General features: G+C 51.9%; 1 protein-coding gene across 2 annotated transcripts in view; it reads left to right on the top strand.

Annotated features, from left to right (window-relative positions):
- Positions 1-6,266: 6,266 nt before the first annotated feature.
- The window catches only part of RASGEF1C (RasGEF domain family member 1C), a 116,332-nt gene continuing 104,074 nt past the window's right edge, over positions 6,267-18,524 (top strand). Inside the window, exon 1 of one of the 2 annotated variants that reach the window (XM_033180257.1) lies at positions 6,267-6,429. In XM_033180257.1, coding sequence (XP_033036148.1) covers positions 6,393-6,429 — 37 coding nt within the window. In that variant the 5' untranslated portion in view covers positions 6,267-6,392. The remainder of the gene's footprint in view (positions 6,430-18,524) is intronic. The other variant, XM_033180258.1, reaches the window with a different exon arrangement.

The following is an 18,524-nucleotide window of genomic DNA, read 5'->3' as shown; positions in this document are numbered from 1 at the left end:
GTCAGAAGTCCAACGTGGGTCTTAGTGGGCTGCAAGCAATGAGTTAGCAGGGCTGGTTCCTTCTGGAGGCCCTTGGGGAGAATCTGTTTCTTGGCATTTTCTAGCCACCCACATTCCTCCGCTCATGGCCCCTTCCTCCAAAGCCGGAAGGGCAGCATCTCCCAGACCCTGCTCCCATCACCACCTCCCTGATTGCCTTCTGCCTCCCTCTTTCACTTGTAAGGACCCCTGTGATCATGCTGGGCTCACCGGGATAATCCAAGATCATCTCACCATCTCAAGATCCATAACCTAATTCCACCTGCCAGGTCCCTTTGGGCCCCTAAGGTAACATAGCCACAGGTTCTGGGGATTAAAAAGTGGCCTTCTTTAAGGGTCATTAATTCTGCCTACCACAGATGGGGATGATAAGCCTGGATCCCCCTACACCAGCATTTCTTGAGTTTCCCCATCTTCGGCCTGCATCAGCTACACCTGGGCCACCTGTTCCCGATACTGAGTGCAGGGCCACCCAGACCTCAACCCCACACCTGAGCCTAGGTTGCTGGCTTTTCCTAGGCATTCCAGGTGATTCCACATGAACTGACATTTGACAGCCCTGGAGAGATGAAACCTTGAGTGTGACGGGTGCTCTGGGGTACTCTGGAGGGAAGAGGAAGGTTACATCCCCGGCCCCCAGCTACAACCTGACGGCCCCATCGAGTCACAACTTCCCCCAAGCTTTGGGGCTGAAGACCCTCGAGAGGTGCTTCCCGTGCCTGCAGATTTCACTCTGCTGGACACTTTCCCCAGGACCCAGGAGGACTCTCCGAACCTAAACCCATGCTCTAGGACACCTGGGACCGCTCATGTCAGTGATTCAGCAGGTGGGGCCAGGAGTCCCTGCCAGCAGGGGCACCCAGCCCTCCTGGTGAAGCATGACTGGGTGAGGGGATGATGTCTAGGACTCAGAGGAGCCACAGGCCCCTCTCATTTCCATGTCCTGTTATAAACATAGACGGGCATGGCCCAAGGAGAGCCTGGTTACCCGTGTTCCGACACTGCAGGTCACCCCTGGATACGCCACCTACTGCCTATGGGTGAGGGGATCCTAGCAGGGGTGGTGGAGGAGGGAGGTGACCTCGTGGACTTAATGCGGGACCTGAGGGAATCTTGAGTGTTCCGACAGGTGCACCGCAGCCAGCAAGGTTTGCACCTGCACCACGAGCTCTCCGCCTGCGCTCAGCACACTGAGCAAATGGCTCTGAGCTGAAACCTTGCAGTGACCGTGTCCAGCTCCTGCATTTCTGCCTCTGAAATGTTTCTTAAGTCCTGGAAGTCTCCTCAGCCTTCATGCAGGAGCAACCTGAAAGCATAGGAGACATGGGGGAAATCCTCTGCCCAGCAGAATTGCGAGACGCTTCCTGCAGTTCCCCAGAGGGGCTCCACCAGGCTGGTCACCTGGGATCCCCTCCCACATAAACAACCTGCACCCACATCTCTACCTCTGCTTCCAGGGATCCCATCTATGATGCTTTCCTTCATCCTTGGGCCAGTCCAGATCGGGATCAGACCCACACTTACCCCCCACACACGTGCACACAATACCACACACGTGCATACAACACACACATGCACACAGCATACCATATGCACACAGTACCACATATATGCATACATCACACACATGCACAAACCGCACACGCATGCATACAGCACACACACGTACATAGCACTACACACATGCACACCGCACACACATACAGCATACCACATGCATACACTACACACACATGCACAGAACACACAGGCACACAGTACCACACATATACACACAGCACACCCACATGCACACAGCACACACATGCATACACCACACACATGCACACAGCACCACACACATGCATAGAGCATAAGCATGCACACAGCACCACACACATGCACACAGCACACAACATATACATGCATATATCACACACTCATGCACACAGCATCACATATATACAGCACACACACGTGCACAAAACACAGCACTACATACACAAGCATATAGCACACACACATTACACACATGTTTTGCATGCACCTGCATGGAACACAGCACCACACATTCACACAAATGCACATCCACATACTGCATATACCATGCATGCACACATGTGCACGTCCATACACACACACACACCCCTCTCTCTTGCTCCTCCCAGCCCAGGCTCAGTGGGTTGGCAGCCCTGGACTGTAAAGGATAATTAAATGTGGCCCCTCCAGTGGCTGCAGGTCACCCCTGGATACGCCACCTACTGCCTATGGGTGAGGGGATCCTAGCAGGGGTGGTGGAGGAGGGAGGTGACTTCTCCTGGAGCTCTGCCCTTGCAGTAACTTTGGAGGGTTTTCACCAGACCAAGAATGGACGAGTTATGGGTCGGCGAATAAAATGCTTTGGCCAGAGCCCAAAGTTCTGTCCTCATTATTTCCTGATTTTATTGGTGATCCTGCTCAGCAGCCTTGCCTGGTGCCCCTTCCCTGTGGCTGTGCCAAGCATCCGGGGCAGACGTACTGCAGGGCCTCACAGGCTCCTGCTCTGTGTAAGTGCCTGCAGCTGCTGGAGCCCATGCTGTCCTTCCTTCCTCCTTGAGGACCCACACCAGGCAAGCATCCACAGGTCCTGCTGCCTCCAGACCTCCTCCACATGCCCCTGGCCCCACAGTCCCAGCAGGTGCTGTCTGCTCTGAAGGGGCTCCTCGCCCTCCTGGGAAAGGTGTCCCATTCACCCTGCCAGGACCCCTGCCATCACTGTCACTTCTCACACATTCTCCTATCTCTCCATCATCCAGTCCTATGGCATCTCCCCCAGACACAGCCTTCCCCCGTTCCCTGCCCAGGTCTGTACTCAGCAGCTCTCCCCTGCCCGCCACCTCCTTGTGGGCCTGCTGCCTGTCCCTCATGGCCATGCCCGGTGAACAAGGACTCTAGCTCCACTAACCCAGTGCTGAGCTGTTGGGGCACACTCAGGTCTCCCAGAGTCACATGTGTGCAGGATGTGCCATCCAGGACAGGGGCAGCTACGCAGGGGCTGAAGGTGCTGGGAAAGGCTTCATGGGTGTCAGGACCCCTACATCTGGGGACGGCACCACCCCCTCCTGCTGGGGGTGCTGCTGGCAGGGCTGCGGCCACACCTGTCCCTGTGTCGACACCTGGAGGACAGGATCCAGCTCCTTGCCTGCCTGGACACCCTGCCTGGCCCTGTTCCCTTCCACCTTGGCTCCAGCCACTCTCCAGCCTCTTTTTTTCCAAAAATGATGCAAAGTCCATGCCAGCCACAGGGACTCACCCTTGCTCTTCCCTCTGCCCAGGTCCGTTTCCCAGACCCTGTGTGGCCGGTTCCTCACCTGATGTGCCTGGGCCTCCCTTCTAAAGCAGCCCGCCGCACTCAACCACCTCCCCAGTATGGCTTCCTTCATGGCACTTAGCGCTTTCCGAAATGATTGTTTTTACTCTTTTGTTTAAAACAGTAAACACTGTTTTCAGCCTTTCAGGTTAGTCTTCAGCCTCCCTTCTCTAAACTGTGAGTTCCAGGGGGCAGGAACCCCGTGTCGGGCTCTCTGCTATATTCCCAGCACCCAGCATGATGCCTGGCAGACACAGGCCCTGGGTAAGTCTCCACCACTGTCTCAGGGCAGTGGTGGGGTGAGGGGAGACTGAGCTGATGGCCCTAGTGATGGCTCACCCTCTGTCCCAGTGCCCTCACTCAGGGATTAGTCCTGGGGCATGTTCTGGAGTGAGAAGTTGGGCGAGCTGGGTAGGGGCTGGGCAGGAGAGGCTCCTTGCTAGAGGGTGCTCCTGGGTGGGTTCTGAGGGGGCGGGGGCAGATGCCTCCCAGGGTCCAGTGGTGGCACCTGCAGCCAGGGTCCCATGAGGCTGGGGACTCAGGACAGAACTCCTCGCTGGCCGCGAGACTCAAAGACCTTCTCGGTGGCGGCCGCGACTGCAGCTCATGCTTCTTCCTCAGCACAGGCCCAACTCTCGGCAGCGGTGGGTCTGGCAGGGAGAGGACGCAGGAGACCTCAGGGGACACAGTCTTCTCCCTCGTCCCAGAGCATAGCTCTGCCACCCTCACCCCTGTGGGACATGGAGCTGTGGCCATGAGCTAGTCCACACCCATGTTCCAGCTGTTCTGGCCTCATCCAAGCGTCCCCTGCCCTGCTCCCAGCAGGACAATCATACCTCAGTGGCCCCAGCCACTTGCTGGAGAAAGTGCTTTATCAGGGCACAGCAAGCCGTTGCTCACAGAGCAAGGGAGGGCTGGGGAAAGGCTGGCCTCACCCCGCTGAGCTGCACTTGGTTAGGAGAGCTGCTCAGTGCTGCCCGGACTCCAGAACAACACAGCCGAGTGGGTCAGCTCTTCCAAGGTCCCTCTCGCAGCCTCTCCTCCTAGACTCCTGGCTTCATCCAGGGGGCACTCTGGGACTGGACCTGAGGCTTAGGGGCACAGGGTGATAATCAGAGAAGATGCAGGGAGTGGCCCAGTGCCTGCACCCTGGGGTGCATCTGTCTACCTGCTGGAAGCTCACCCCAGACCAAGTGCCCGCCTCTGTTCCCCCTCCCTTTCCCCACACCTGACCCTTGGTCTCAGACATCACCCCTCCCTAGGACCAGCCTCTGGCCCTGGCCCTGGCCCCAGCCCTGCTGCCTCACTGCCCAGCCTAGCCGGCCCACATTGATTCTAATACATCTGTAAGCCCTAGGCAGATGCCCACTCTCTCCAGGATTCAGTTTCTCTAACAGTTCAAGAAATGGGCTGGACTCTGTGGTTTTTAACCTGTCCATTCTTCCAGAAACAGCCTTCAGGGAAGCCTGGAACAGCACCTTGCTCCATGCTCAAAGCTGACACATGGCTAACTCTGCCCCGGCTCTACCAAGACAACACCAGGCCTGTTATTCTTGCTCCCTAGGTCTGCGGAAATGGCCTAAGCGTGGCTCCTCGGAGCTTGTGTGTGGCAGCCACAGTTTGTCCTTGTAACTATCAGGCAGACGTGCCCTCTCTGAGGTGTCAACCCAAGGCCATTCTGCCACAGAAAGACTGGGAGATAGGGGAGGCCAGTTTCTATGCAGACAGGTTAAGCACCTGGATCTAGCTATTCCTCTAAGCAGCAAACCTTGGCTTTTTATGATCCACAAGCCAGTAAGTTCTTTTTGCTCAAGCTGGTTGGGTTGTTTTGGGCCACATCTCATCAGGCAGGTCCTGACTAAAGCAGAGTGAGAGGTGAAGCCAGCTGGACTTCTGGGTTGGGTGAGGACTGCGAGAACTTTTCTGGCTAGCTAGAGGACTGTAAATGCACCAATCAGCACTCTGTAAAATGGACCAATCAGCAGGACATGGGCGGGGACAAATAAGGGAATAAAAGCTGTCCGCCCACCCCTGGCCAGCCAGCAGTAGGTACCTGTTCAGGTCTTCTTCAGTGCTGTAGAAGCTTTGTTCTGCTCTTCATGATAAATCTTGTGGATACTCACTCTTCGGGTCCGCACCACCTTTAAGAGCTGTAACACTCACTGCCAAGGTCCACAGCTTCATTCTTGAAGTCAGCGAGACCACAAACCCAGCAGAAGGGACAAACTGGACACACGAGGACAGGTGTCTTGACCTCTATGCTGGAACCAACCAGGGAACTTTCACTAAAGGTGGACCCAGTTCAAGGAGGCCACTGGATCCTGTTAGAGCCCCTCTCCCTTTCTATAAGTGAAATCGCGCATCGCCATCCTCCCAGCACCCTGGTGTCTTCAAAGTGGCATCCACCCTCCCTGGGAGCCACAGGAGAGCACCGAGAAGGTGGCGGGGTCGGGGGAGGGGGCGCCCTTTACTCATCCCCTGATGGATGCCTATCCAGGGATGTGCCACTCGGGGACACAGGCAACCTAGGTGGCCATGGTAGGAGGCCAGCCCAGAGAACCAGGCCGGGCCCAGTCTTGAGAAGACAGGGTGAACTGGGTTTTGGGGCGCCAGAGGCCCACCGGGTGAGGGGTAGGCTGGGGCAGCTCGGCACAGCGTCCGCCAGGGTCCGCGCTCCGGAGGGCAGCGTCTGACGGTCTGAGCTGGCGGTCCTGGCGCGGTGGGCTAGCCGCCGCGGAGGCCTGAACGCAGGGGGGCGTTTGGCCGAGACCCCGCGGCCTGGGCGCCGAAGGCGCGGGTGTGCAGCGCCGCTCTTGGGGCTCCCGCAGCTCCACCCCGCGCCCCGCCCGCTCCTCGCTCCCCGATTGCCACGAGGGGGCGCCGCGCCGCTCTACTCTGGGGCCGCCGCCAAGCGCTCTTGCGGGCTGCGCTGGGAGCGGGGCGGCGGCGGCGGCGGCGGCGGCGGCGGCGGCGGGCCCGCGGCGCCCTGGGTCCTCGGCGCCGAGGCTCGCAGCGGGCGCTGCCCATGGGCCGGGCCCGGAGTTCGGGCGCGCCGGGAGTCGGTGAGTGGTGCGCGGCCGGGGACACTTGGCAGAGCGGGCCAGGGCGCGGGTTCGCGGGGGCTGGGGAGGGCTGCCGGCGGGCGCGGGGCGCGGGCGAGGTCGCGGCGTGGGTGCGGGGCAGCGAGCCCGGCGGGGACGGCCGGTGTCCGGGCCGTTGGAGGACACGCCCGGGCCTGACCCGGAGCACAGGTTCGCGCGTGGTGGCAGTGCGCATGGCCGGCCGGCGGGGCCGGGGGCCGCGGCGCACGTGAGTGTGCGGTCCGCGTGGCGGGGTCGGCAGGTGGCGGGAGGCTGCGCGCGGCTCGGGAGCGTGCGCCGGGGTCAGCAGGGGCGGGGTCCCAGCGGCTGCTGGGACTGGAGGCGCAGGGGTGGCGGGAAGGGGACCCTAAGGGCACACCCCCGGCCACCTGGCGGGAGACCCGGCTCTGCCGCGCGCCCCCAGCCCCTGCTGGGCGCGAAGAGCAAGCTTCTTTCACCCACTCGCGTGGCAGGAAAAGCCAACCTGGACCAAAGCCTCCGCCCGCACCGGACCTCAGTTTCCCTCTCTATGAAATGGGGACGGCAAGGCAGACCTGCCAGTGCAGGTACAGAAGGGAAAGGACCTTGCGCCTGGGGGAAGAGGGTGCTGTCGCCCTTGAGGATGGGATCGGATTTGAGGAAAGGACCAGTGCTACTACTCTCAGAGGGCCTGCGAGAACAGTGGGGTCTGCTGGGAGTCCTGGGTGTGTCTCTCACGCAGTGACAGTGGACGGCATCAAGGGACCACCTGGTCCACTCTTTGTATTTAGATTGGGAAGGCGATGCTTGGAGGGGCTTGGGGAAGGGTGCTGCCGACGCCGCCCCATGCTCTGCGTGGGCGTGGGAAACTGAGAAAGAGCTGGGAAGTTGGGGTGATGGAGGAGCTCATCCCGGCCCCTACCTCCTGCCTCCTGGAGCTGTGGGGGAGACAGAAGTTCTACCGAGCCCCGGGAGCCTGAGAAGAGTCCTGGGAAGCTCTGCCTGCCAGGTGGGTGGAGTAGCTGAGGCTTAGAGAGGGGCGGGACCATGGAGTGGCAACGCTGGGGTCCCACCTCTGGTAGGACTGGCTGCAATAGCCGTAGTGCAGCCGCTGTGCCAGGCGACTGGTGGAGTGGGACTAGGGTTGTCCACTCACTGGCCCAGCGCATTCATTGAGCGCGTAGTGTGTGCCGTTCACTGAGCGCGTAGTGTTGCGCCGCCTGCTGCCTGCCCCCGTAAATGCTCACTAGCTGGTGTGGGAGGGGACACCAAACAAGGAATCAAAGGGGAAAGCAAGGACATGGCCAAGAATGCGTGCTGGGAAGAACATGCAGTGGGGTGACTGGGGCAGAGGGAGACCAGGGTGCGGCGGAGCCTTCGTCTGGTCAGGGAGGCTGTCCCGAGCGAGCGGGGAGCCCTGCCTGTGCTGTGATGGACCGGGAGCCTGGGGGAACAGCGTGGGTGAGATCCCTGAGGGCAGGAGGGGGCGGAGCTGGAGCCGAGTCCGTGCGGGGTCTGGATGTCCTGGGCAGCCCCGGGGGTTTGACGTTGGGCGTTGAAAGGCTGCCCCTGGCGGCGGGTGGGCGCACTGCCGGGGCCGGAGAGGGAAGGCAGGCGAGAGACCCATAGGCTGCGGAGCCCCGGCGGGACTGGCGAGGAGGAGCCCGCGGGCCGCCAGATGTGGGGCCCTGCCCGGGACCTGGCCCTTTTCAGGCCGAGGTCTGCACCCTCCTGCCATTCCACGCCAGTCTCTGGGGTGGTTCCGGCTCTCACTTGTACCTGGACCTAGACCCAGAGCCATTTCTTCAAGGGGCCTTGGCTCCTCGTGTGGGGCCCGGGCTTAGTGTGGGGTGTGCACTCGCTGCCTCTAGGCCTTGTCAGTGGATCAAGCCAAGACACCTTTCTTTTTTACTAAAAATTAATATTTCCATTCCCTTTCTCCTGCAGTGAGAACCTTGTTCCCCCAAACATTAATATGTTTAGTCATTTACTTAGCCCTACAATGCACCCCGAAATAGTTTCAGAATTACTGCATCCACACCAAAGCCAACCAAAACCTACTAGGTCAGCATCGGGATTTCCACGGGTGTGCAGGCAGAGTGCTGTGTGGTTATGTTATCAATCGGACACACTGATAGCTTCATGTGTTTCTTCTTGCATTCAATTTGGAGGTTTTTTTCCTTTAGACTTTAGGATGTAATTTTATTTTTTTGAGTATGTAAAACACATGGTTTAAAGGTCAAAGCTATTAAAAAGCTATCCTTAGAGGTCTCAATCCACCCCTGCGTCTTCCTCCTTGTTCCCACACCATTGGTAGCCATTTAAAATATTTTCTGGTTTATCCTTCCTGTGTGTCTTTCTGCAAAACAAGTCATTTAAGCATTATCACAAAAGTTAGCCATGCAGCTCCTTGTTTTTCTTCAATTAGAAGTATGTCCTGAAAATAACTTCTTACCAGTTCGTGGAGACCTGCCTCATTCTTCTTTACACTCACGTAGCATTCCGTTCTGTAGCTGTGCTATTATTGTTTATTCAAATTATGTCCTGTGGATGAACATTTTGTTTTTTTCCGAGCCCTTTTTACATTTAAAATAATGGAGTAATGGATAACCTTGCACCTATATTGTTAATATTTGCAAAGGTGTCTATTTAGAACACATTTCTAGAAGTAGGAGTGAATATGGATTTATTTTGTTAGCTAGTTCCACATTCCCTGTCAAGAGGTAGCACCATTTTGCATTCATTCCCACCACCAGTGTATCACAGTCTCTTCCAGCGTCTTCTGTTTCCCCACAGCCTCGCTGGTTTGAGAGCTGAGAAATAGTATTTCAGTGTATTTTAAATTTATATTTCTATTATTATAAATGAAATTGGACATCTTTTCACATAGTTTGGAATCATAGTTAGACTTTTCTAACTATGAAAAGCCCAATTATAAAGCAATCATCTGTGTTTTCTAATATTTGTTTAGTTTTGTACTTAGTCTGTGGATCCAATTTAATCTTTTTCTAAATGTCCAGCACTCTATCCCAATGCCATTTATTTAAAAGGTCATCTTTCCTCCAGTGATCTGAAATGCACCTTCATCATACACTAAACATCCAAGCCCTGGGCCTGTTTCTGGGCTTTCTAGTTTGTCTCACAGGTCTGTCTATTCCATCTGTTCACATACTGGTGAAAGAGAGAGAAAAAATATATATATATTTAAAGACAAAGAGGGCCTGGAACAGTGGCTCACGCCTGTAATCCCAGCACTTTGCAAGGCTGAGGTGGGTGGATCACTTGAGGTCAGGAGTTTGAAACCAGCCTGGCCAACATGGTAAAACCCTGTCTCTACCAAAAAATATAAAAAATTAGCCGGGTGTGGTGGCACATGCCTGTAATCCCAGCTACTTGGGAGGCTAAGGCACGATAATTGCTTGAACCTGGGAGGCAGAGGTTGGTGAACTGAGCTGAGATCGTACCCCTGCACTCCAGCCTGGGCGACAGAGTGAGACTCTGTCTCGAAATAATAATAATAATAATAATAATAATAAATAATGGCAAAGAAGATTTTATTCAAGACCATTGCAATAGAGGAGAGAGATTGGGCTCAACTCTCCTTCTTGTGTTTTACTACCTGGTGGGCAAATTCCTTCCACTGCTTTTTGCTGCAAGGATTTCCTGGCTATTGCAGCGTGTTGCTGGTATTTGGGTCGGGAAGGAGATCATATTAAGTTTATATTAGGCTTATATATTAACTTTAGGATAATTGGCATCTTTATGAAGTTGAGTTATCTTATCCAAAACCGAGAGATATCTTTCTGTTTGTTCAAGACTACTTCTAGGAGTGTTTTTGAAGTTTTCCTCATATATGTTTTTCATGTTTCTTAGGAAGTTTATTCATGAGTATTTTTACCTTGTGTATTACTACTATAAATGGTTTTTTCAATTATATCTTTGAATTGACTACTGTTTTGTGTATGTTATTTTGTATCTTTCTGTCTTACCTGAATTTTTATTGTTAGTTTTATTGTTAGTCTTTTATTTATTTATTTATTTTATTTTTTTGAGACAGAGTCTCGCTCTGTCACCCAGGCTGGAGTGCAGTAGCGTGATCTCCGCTCACCACAACCTCTGCCTCCCACATTCAAGTGATTCTCGTGCCTCAGCTTCCCAAGTAGCTAAGATTACAGGCACCTGCCACCGCGTCCAGCTAATTTTTGTATTTTTAGTAGAGATGGGGTTTTGCCATCTTGTCCAGGCTGGTCTTGAACTCCTGACCTCAGATGATCCACCGCCTCGGCCTCCCAAAGTGCTGGGATTACAGGCATGAGCGACCATGTCCGGCCTGTTGTTAGTTTTATCTTTGATTCTCTTAGTCATTCTGTCATCTACAAATTCAAATAGCTTTACTGCTTCTCTATTGATTTTTATGCTTTCTTTTATCTTATTAAATTGGCTGAATAACGCCAATTCAGTATTAAATATTGGATGTAGTGGGCCTCCTTACCTTGTTCCTGACTTTAGTAAAAAGGCCTCTAATACTTCCCCTATTAAGAAAGATGCTGACTTCAGGATGGGAAGAGATGGATAGATGGATTAGATAGATAGATAGATAGATAGATAGGTAGGTAGATAGATAAGGAAATATCCACTGGCTCGTATTTTGTTGGTGGTTTTAAAAATCAGGATTGGTGTTGGACTTTGTTGGAGCCATGTATGGAGACAATGATCTGATGTTTCTCCTTAGCGCTATTATCATAATGAGTCAGCGATGGATTTCCGGATATCAGGTCTGGGACTAGGGTGAGGTAAACAGTAAGACACAGGACGGGGACGGATGGCTAGCCTGTAATCCGAGCACTTTGGGAGGCCGAGACGGGTGGATCACGAGGTCAGGAGATCGAGACCATCCTGGCTAACACGGTGAAACCCCGTCTCTACTAAAAAATACAAAAAAACTAGCCGGCCACGTGGCAGGCGCCTTAGTCCCATCTACTTGGGAGGCTGAGGCAGGAGAATGGCGTGAACCCGGAGGCGGAGCTTGCGGTGAGCAGAGATCCGGCCACTGCACTCCAGCCTGGTTATAGCGAGACTCCGTCTCAAAAAAAAAAAAAAAAAAAACAGTAAGACACAAAACGTATGAATATTAACACTAGGCCATCTTTGCATTTCTGCAATAAGTCCCACTTGGACATGATGTAGAAAATAGTTTGGCAGTTTCTTTAAAATTTAAACATAAAAATACCGTATGAACCAATGGTCCCACTCCCAGGAAGCTAAAAGAAATGAAAACAATGAAATGTCCCCGCAAAGACTTGTACACAAATGCTCATAACAGCATTGCTTATAATGGCCAGAAAAGTAGAGACAATGCAGTTGTTCATCAACTGGTGAATAAATAAACAAGATATATGTCCATACAATGGAATACAGTTTAGCAATTACAGTTGGCCCTCGAACAATGAGAAGGTTAGGGATGCTGACCCACACACAGTCAAAAAGCTGCATAGAACTTTTGCCTTTCCCCAAATTATACTTTTTTGTTGTTGTTGTTTGTTTGTTTGTTTGTTTTTTGAGACAGAGTCTCACTCTGTCGCCCAGGCTGGAGTGCAGTGGCATGATCTCGGCTCACTCCAACCTCTGCCTCCCAGGTTCAAGCGATTCTCCTGCCTCAGCCTCCCAAGTGGCTGGGATTACAGGCATGAACCACCATGCCCGGTTAAGTTATATTTTTGGTAGAGACGGGGTTTCACCATGTTGGCCAGGCTGGTCTCGAATTCCTGACCTTAAGTGATCCTCCTGCCTTGGCTTCCCAAAGTGCTGGGATTACAGACGTGAGCCACTGCGCCCAGCCTGTAGTATGTTTTGATATCATTGTATTAGTTATCTGTTGCTGTGTAATAACTTATCATTGACCTAGTGGCTTAAAGCAACACATGCTTATTAGCCCATCATTTCTGTGGATCAGGAGTCTGGGCATGGCTTAGCTGAGTACTGCTGGTGGTGGCCAGGACTAGGTTCTCATGTAGAGACTCAGCTAGGGAAGGATTTGTTCATCCACTCATGTGGTTGTTGGCAGTATTTAGTTCTTTGTAGTTATATTTAGAGCTTAAATTTTTGACTAGATGTTGGCTGGAGGCCAACCTCAACTTCTAAAGGTCACCCCCAGTTCCTAGGGACCACCCACAGTTCTCTGTCACGTGGGCTTCCCAGCATGACTGCTTACTCTGTCAAGCCAGGAAAGAGTCTCTAGAGACTAGATGTAACAAAACATCACATAGTATGACGTCACATACACGATAGAACAACGTAACGTAATCCCAGTAGTGATATCCTGTCATCTTTGCCATAGGCTATTGGTTGGAGGAAAGTCAAAAGCCCCACTCAGTCCCAAATGTGTGAACACCAAGAGGTAGAGATTCTCATGTGGGTGAGCGCCATAGAGACTGCCTGCCACAATGGTGTTGGATTCTGATTACTAATATTTATTTTTGCCAAAGTTTTCCCAGTCACCCTTTGACTGGACAAAGCTTAGCTTCTGATGGTTCCTTAAGAAAGACTCGTGAGTACTGTATTTCCTGCTTGCTTTCTATACTCTTGCTACTTGAAGGAGAGATTGGCTGGTTATAAAATCCTTGCCTCTTACTTTCTGTCCTTCCTTAAATTTTTACAAATGTTGTTATGGGTTGCATTGCTTGTACATTGTCAACAAGATGTCTGATATAAACATGCTTTTCTTTCCTTTGTAAGTGACTTGATTGTGTTTCTGGAGCTCCAAAGAATTTTTTTTCTTTATTTTTAAAGTCTAATCATTTTACTAGGCATTGTCTTGGAACTGATTTCAGGTATGTGGCGGACTCTTTGAATATGCAGATTTAAGTCTTCTTTTATTTCTGAAACATTTTCTTAGATTATAGTGTTAAATGTTAATTATGTACCATTATTTTACCTTTTATCTTCAGGGATGCCAATAATATGTTTGTGTTAGATCTTTTTTCCATCTATCTTCTAGATTGCTTTCTCGATGACTTTTATTTTTGTTTTATGGTTGTTTTCATTCATTTCTTTAATGAACACTATTAAGCTTTTAGTCAAATCCGTTCTCCCTAAGAGATTTTCTAATTCAGTCTTCATTTCTGAGATGATGGTCTTTGCCTCATTTTCTTTCGTGAGTTCAGGCAACTCTAATTTCACATTTACCTTTTTTGGGGTTCATTTCTGTTGAGTTTTTTAAATGTATAATTTAAGGATTTTCTTCATGTGTCTGAATTTTTAGTGTGTCTTCATCTGTTCAGGCTGCGCTAACAAAATATCAGAATGATTTCTCACAGTTCTGGAGGCTGGAGGTACGAGATCAAGGTACGTGGTGAGGGCCGCATCCTGGTTCGCAGATGGCTCCTCTCCTCACGCCCTCACATGGAGGAAGGCGCCAGAGAGCTCTCAGGAGCCTCTTCCCTAAGAGCACTAATCTTATTGATGAGGGCTCTGCCCTCGAGACCTAATCACCTCCCAAAGGCCCCCCCAAAATGCCATCACACTGGGGACTGTGTTTCAATGTATAAGTTCTGGGGGACGTAAACTTCCAGACCGTAGCATTCGGTAATTCAGGTTGAGGTGTTGTGTGTTTGTGGGAAGGATTAGTGACGGCACTGTATACTGGCTTTGTATGGATATTATCTGTTAACTTAGAAATGTCTTAATTTGCCTGGACTGGTAATAACAGATGGCTGTAGGCAGGAGCTGGGGGCTTGGGAACCATAGTAGGTTTCTTAGTGTAAGAGTCCCCTCTCCTGTTGGCGGAGTGAAGTGCACCATTTTCCTTGTCCTTTGGGAGGCGGGAGTGGACTTGTGTTTTCTGAGTTTACAATTCACCTTTGCTTCCATAGGTCCTTGAACATCCAGGCTTGCTACTTCCTGTCTATTATTAGCAAGCCTCCGAAGGCTGCCTCTACTTCCAGGCCACATGTCTGGCCCCTAGAAGCAGGGCCTTCCTGAGACAGCCACCTCCGGGCTCCACTGCTGTCTCCTTTCAGTTCCCCAGCTGCCAGTGCTCCAACACCCACCCCTAGGCGTGCTCTGTTTCCCCATGTCGGGTGGGACTTTCTTCTTCTTGTTTTTATTTAGAGCCAGGGTCTCGCTCTGTCACCCAGCTGTAGTGCACTGGTGCGATCACAGCTCACTGCTGCCTCCAACTCCTGGGCTCAAGCGATCCTCCCACCTCAGCCTCTGTAGCTGAGACCACAAGCACCTGCCACCACACTTGGCTAAAGGACTTTCTTTTTTCCTTAGTTCTTGGCCCCAGCTCCCCTCTCCTCATTCCCACAGTGCTTCTCCCTGAGCCCACACCCCATCAATGCCAGTGTGGGCCCTGGAGCCAGTTCTGAAGGTTGGGGTGTTCTTTCCTCGCCCGCACCAGTTAGAGGAGGGCGCACCCTGTCTCCTACTCATGCTAGAGGCATGGGCATGGGTGGTGTTATTCACTCCCCTCTCATGCTGGAGGCATGGGCATGGGTGCTGGAGGCATGGGCATGGGTGCTGGAGGTGTGGGCGTGGATGCTGGAGGCGTGGGTGTGGGTGCTGGAGGCATGGGCCTGGGCATGGATGGTGTTATTCACTCTCCTGCTTAGTCCATGTTGGCTGTTAGCAAGGAGAGGATTGGATTGAGGGGCTGCCATGATCTCTGGGACCTAGAGATGTCTACAGCCTTTCTACTTGGAAAGCTCCATAAAGAATGGTGTACTCTTCATCTATTAAATAAATCCATCAATTTTTTTTTGGATGGAATCTTGCTCTATAGCTCAGGCTGGAGTGCAGTGGTGCAATCTCGGCTCACTGCAACCACTGTCTCCCAGGACCCAGTTCAAGCAATTCTCCGGCCTCAGCCTATCCGAGTAGCTGGGATTACAGGCACGTGCCACCACGCCCAGATAATTTTTGTATTTTTAGTAGAGACAGGGTTTCACCATGTTGGCCAGGCTGGTCTTGAACTCCTTATCTTGTGATCCGCCTGCCTTGACTTCCCGAAGTGCTGAGATTACAGACATGAGCCACCGCGCCCGGCCCAGTTTTTAACATTTTGGAACATTTGCTTATTATTTTTACTAAGCCATTTAAGAGTGAGCAACAGGAATCAAGACATCAGCATCACCTTAGAACACGGAAATTCTGGCTGGGCACGGTGGCTCACGCCTGTAATCCCAGCACTTTGGGAGGCTGAGACGGGTGGATCACAAGGTCAGGAGATCGAGACCATCCTGGCTAACATGGTGAAACCCCGTCTCTACTAAAAATACAAAAATTAGCCAGGGATGGTGGCGGGCACCTGTAGTCCCACCTACTCGGGAGTCTGAGGCAGGAGAATGGCGTGAATCCGGGAGGGGGAGCTTGCAGTGAGTGGAGATCGCGCCACTGCACTCCAGCCTGGGCGACAGAGTGAGACTCCGTCTCAAAAAAAAAAAAAGAACATGGAAATTCTTCTACAAAACCACAATTCCAATGCACGTTCAAGAAATTTAGTATGAGCCAGGTGAGGTCACTGATACCTGTAGTCCCAGCGCTTTGGGAGGCTGTGGTAGGAGAATCGCTTGAGGTCAGGGGTTCAAGGCTACAGAACAAGATCCCATCTGGGAAAGAAGGAAGGAGGGAGGGGAGGGGAGGGGAAGGGAAGAGAGGAAGAGAGGGAAGGAAGGGAGGGGTCACCTTGGTTTATTAATTTTGAATAAGCTAACTGGCACCACTGTTGCCAGTTCAAGGCCTTCCAGTCCCACAGCAGCATCCTACTTGGTGCATTTCTGCTTTACGTGCAGTGAATGTCGCTAAGGGTGGGACGGAGTTCAGACTCTTGGAATCAGCTAATTAATGCCCCTGCAGAGGAAATTTCTACCCGGGTCATTTGGTCAGGAAATTGTTTAGTTGTTTGTTTTAAAATCCAGACAGTATTAAAAAGTGCCAGTCTGGCTAAATAATACATAGTAAAATGACCATTGCTGTCTGTGATGGTTTAAACACCCACACAGTGCCATTGGCTGAGTACCTGTGGCCTCAGGTAGTTCCCACAGCAGCTGCCATCGATGTACAGATGGGGAAACTGAGGCTCAGGGACACAAGGGGGCATCCCAGGGCCATGCAGCCAGGGTGGGCCTTGAGCTCAGCCTGCTGTCTGGGGTTTGTGCTGTTGACAGTCTGGGCTATTTTTGAGCGTGGACTGCTCTCACTGTCTGTCTTTGTGGGCCTCTCTCTGCTCACAGCCTCCCATCTGTCCATCACGTGGACCACCCAACAGACACGTGCTGAGCATCCATGGGTTTCAGGCCTGAGCTGGGCTCAGCCGGTAGCACCTCTCTGCTAACCCCAGGCCTTCTCTGTCCAGCCTGGGGCCACTGTCAGGGGCCACCACTGCCCTGAGCAGCACCCTGGATCCCGCCATTGCTTCCCTCTGCTGTCCTGGGGTTCAGGCTCCCCTCTGTCCCAGCCATTGTTGAGTGATTCACAGGTGTGTGGCTGCTGGCTGAGGGACGCAAGGCAGAGAGCTCCTGTGTGCCTGAGGCACCCCTGCTTCCTGGCCCTGAATCGCCGTTCCCAGATGGGACTCTCTAGGAATGGGATCGTGCTGTAGAGGGACCGACCGAGGAGGCTAGTCAGAGGCAGGCTGGCCACAGGCGCACGTCAGTGAGAGCAGCCCTGCCCCGTGGTGAGGTCTGAGGGGAGCCTCACTGACACCAGCCTCGGGCAGCACACCCAGCTCCACATTTTGGGGTGGAGTCGGGTCCTGGGAACCCTCAGGCTCTTAGGATATTGTTGCCCTGGTGTTACTCAGAAATACTGCAGCTAAGTGTTGCTTTGAAATATAGAATTTTTATTGAGTGCTTCCTATCAAGCAGGGTGTGCCACGTTCTCCTTAAACTTTATCTTGTGAGAATGGGGATTGATAAACAGAGAAATACCTGTTTCAAAAGATGAATAAAGTTGATTGCCCGCCAGCATGACCAACCAAGACCAAAAAAGAGAAAGCACAAATGATCACTATCAGGAGGGAGAAAGAGCCATCGCTGCCGGTTCTCCCCTTGTGGCGAGGATAGCAAGGGATTTTTATGAAGAACCTCATACCAATACATTTGATGTACTTCAGAGAAAATGTACAAACACCCCAAAAGACATAACTTACCAAGAGTGACATAAGAAGAAACAGAAAACCTGAACAATACTATTTTTTTTTTTTTTTTGAGACAAAGTCTCACTGTTGCCCGGGCTGGAGTGCAGTGGCTGGATCTCAGCTCACAGCAAGCTCCGCCTCCTGGGTTCATGCCATTCTCCTGCCTCAGCCTCCCGAGTAGCTGGGACTACAGGCGCCCGCCACCTCGCCCGGCTAGTTTTTTTTTGTATTTTTTAGTAGAGACGGGGTTTCACTGTGTTAGCCGGGATGGTCTCGATCTCCTGACCTCGTGATCCGCCCGTCTCAGCCTCCCAAAGTGCTGGGATTACAGGCTTGAGCCACCGCGCCCGGCCAATTTTTTATATTTTTGGTAGAGACGGGGTTTCACCATGTTGGCCAGGCTGGTCTTGAACTCCTGACCTCAAGTGATCCACCTGCCTTGGTCTCTCAAAGCACTGGGATTACAGGTGTGAGCCACCGTGCCCGGCCCTGAACAATACTATTTCTGTTAAATAAGTTGAATGTATCATTAATAGGCTTCCCAAACAGAACATATCAGGCCCAGGAAGCATCTCTAGTGAGTTCTATTGAATAGTTAAGAAAGAAATGTTTTTAAATGAATTTTTAAAAGTTCTACATGACAAAAAAATGGTAAGTATGCAAAGTGATAGGTCAATTAGCTTGACTTAGCCATTGCACAATGTCTGCGTACATCAAAACATCACATTGTACACCATAAATACCATTTTTATTTGTCAATCCTACCTTAATAATAAATAAATAAGTGTTTTTAATAATATTCCAGATAGTGGGGACCTGGAAGGGGAGGATCTGTGGGCAGAGAGGATGCATGGGTGATTGCTGACGTGGCACTGCCTCACCAGGTGGCAGGCCTGCAGGTGTCTGTTGTGCTTTTTGACACATGTGTACGCTACAGGTAAGCTTTTCATGTAGCAAATGT

Source organism: Trachypithecus francoisi, unplaced genomic scaffold (genome assembly GCF_009764315.1).
Source record: "Trachypithecus francoisi isolate TF-2019V2 unplaced genomic scaffold, Tfra_2.0 Lachesis_group2, whole genome shotgun sequence".
Classification (NCBI taxonomy): Eukaryota; Metazoa; Chordata; class Mammalia; order Primates; family Cercopithecidae; genus Trachypithecus; species Trachypithecus francoisi.
The sequence above is the reverse complement of the archived record's forward strand: the minus strand, read 5'-3'. Positions and strand labels throughout refer to the sequence as shown.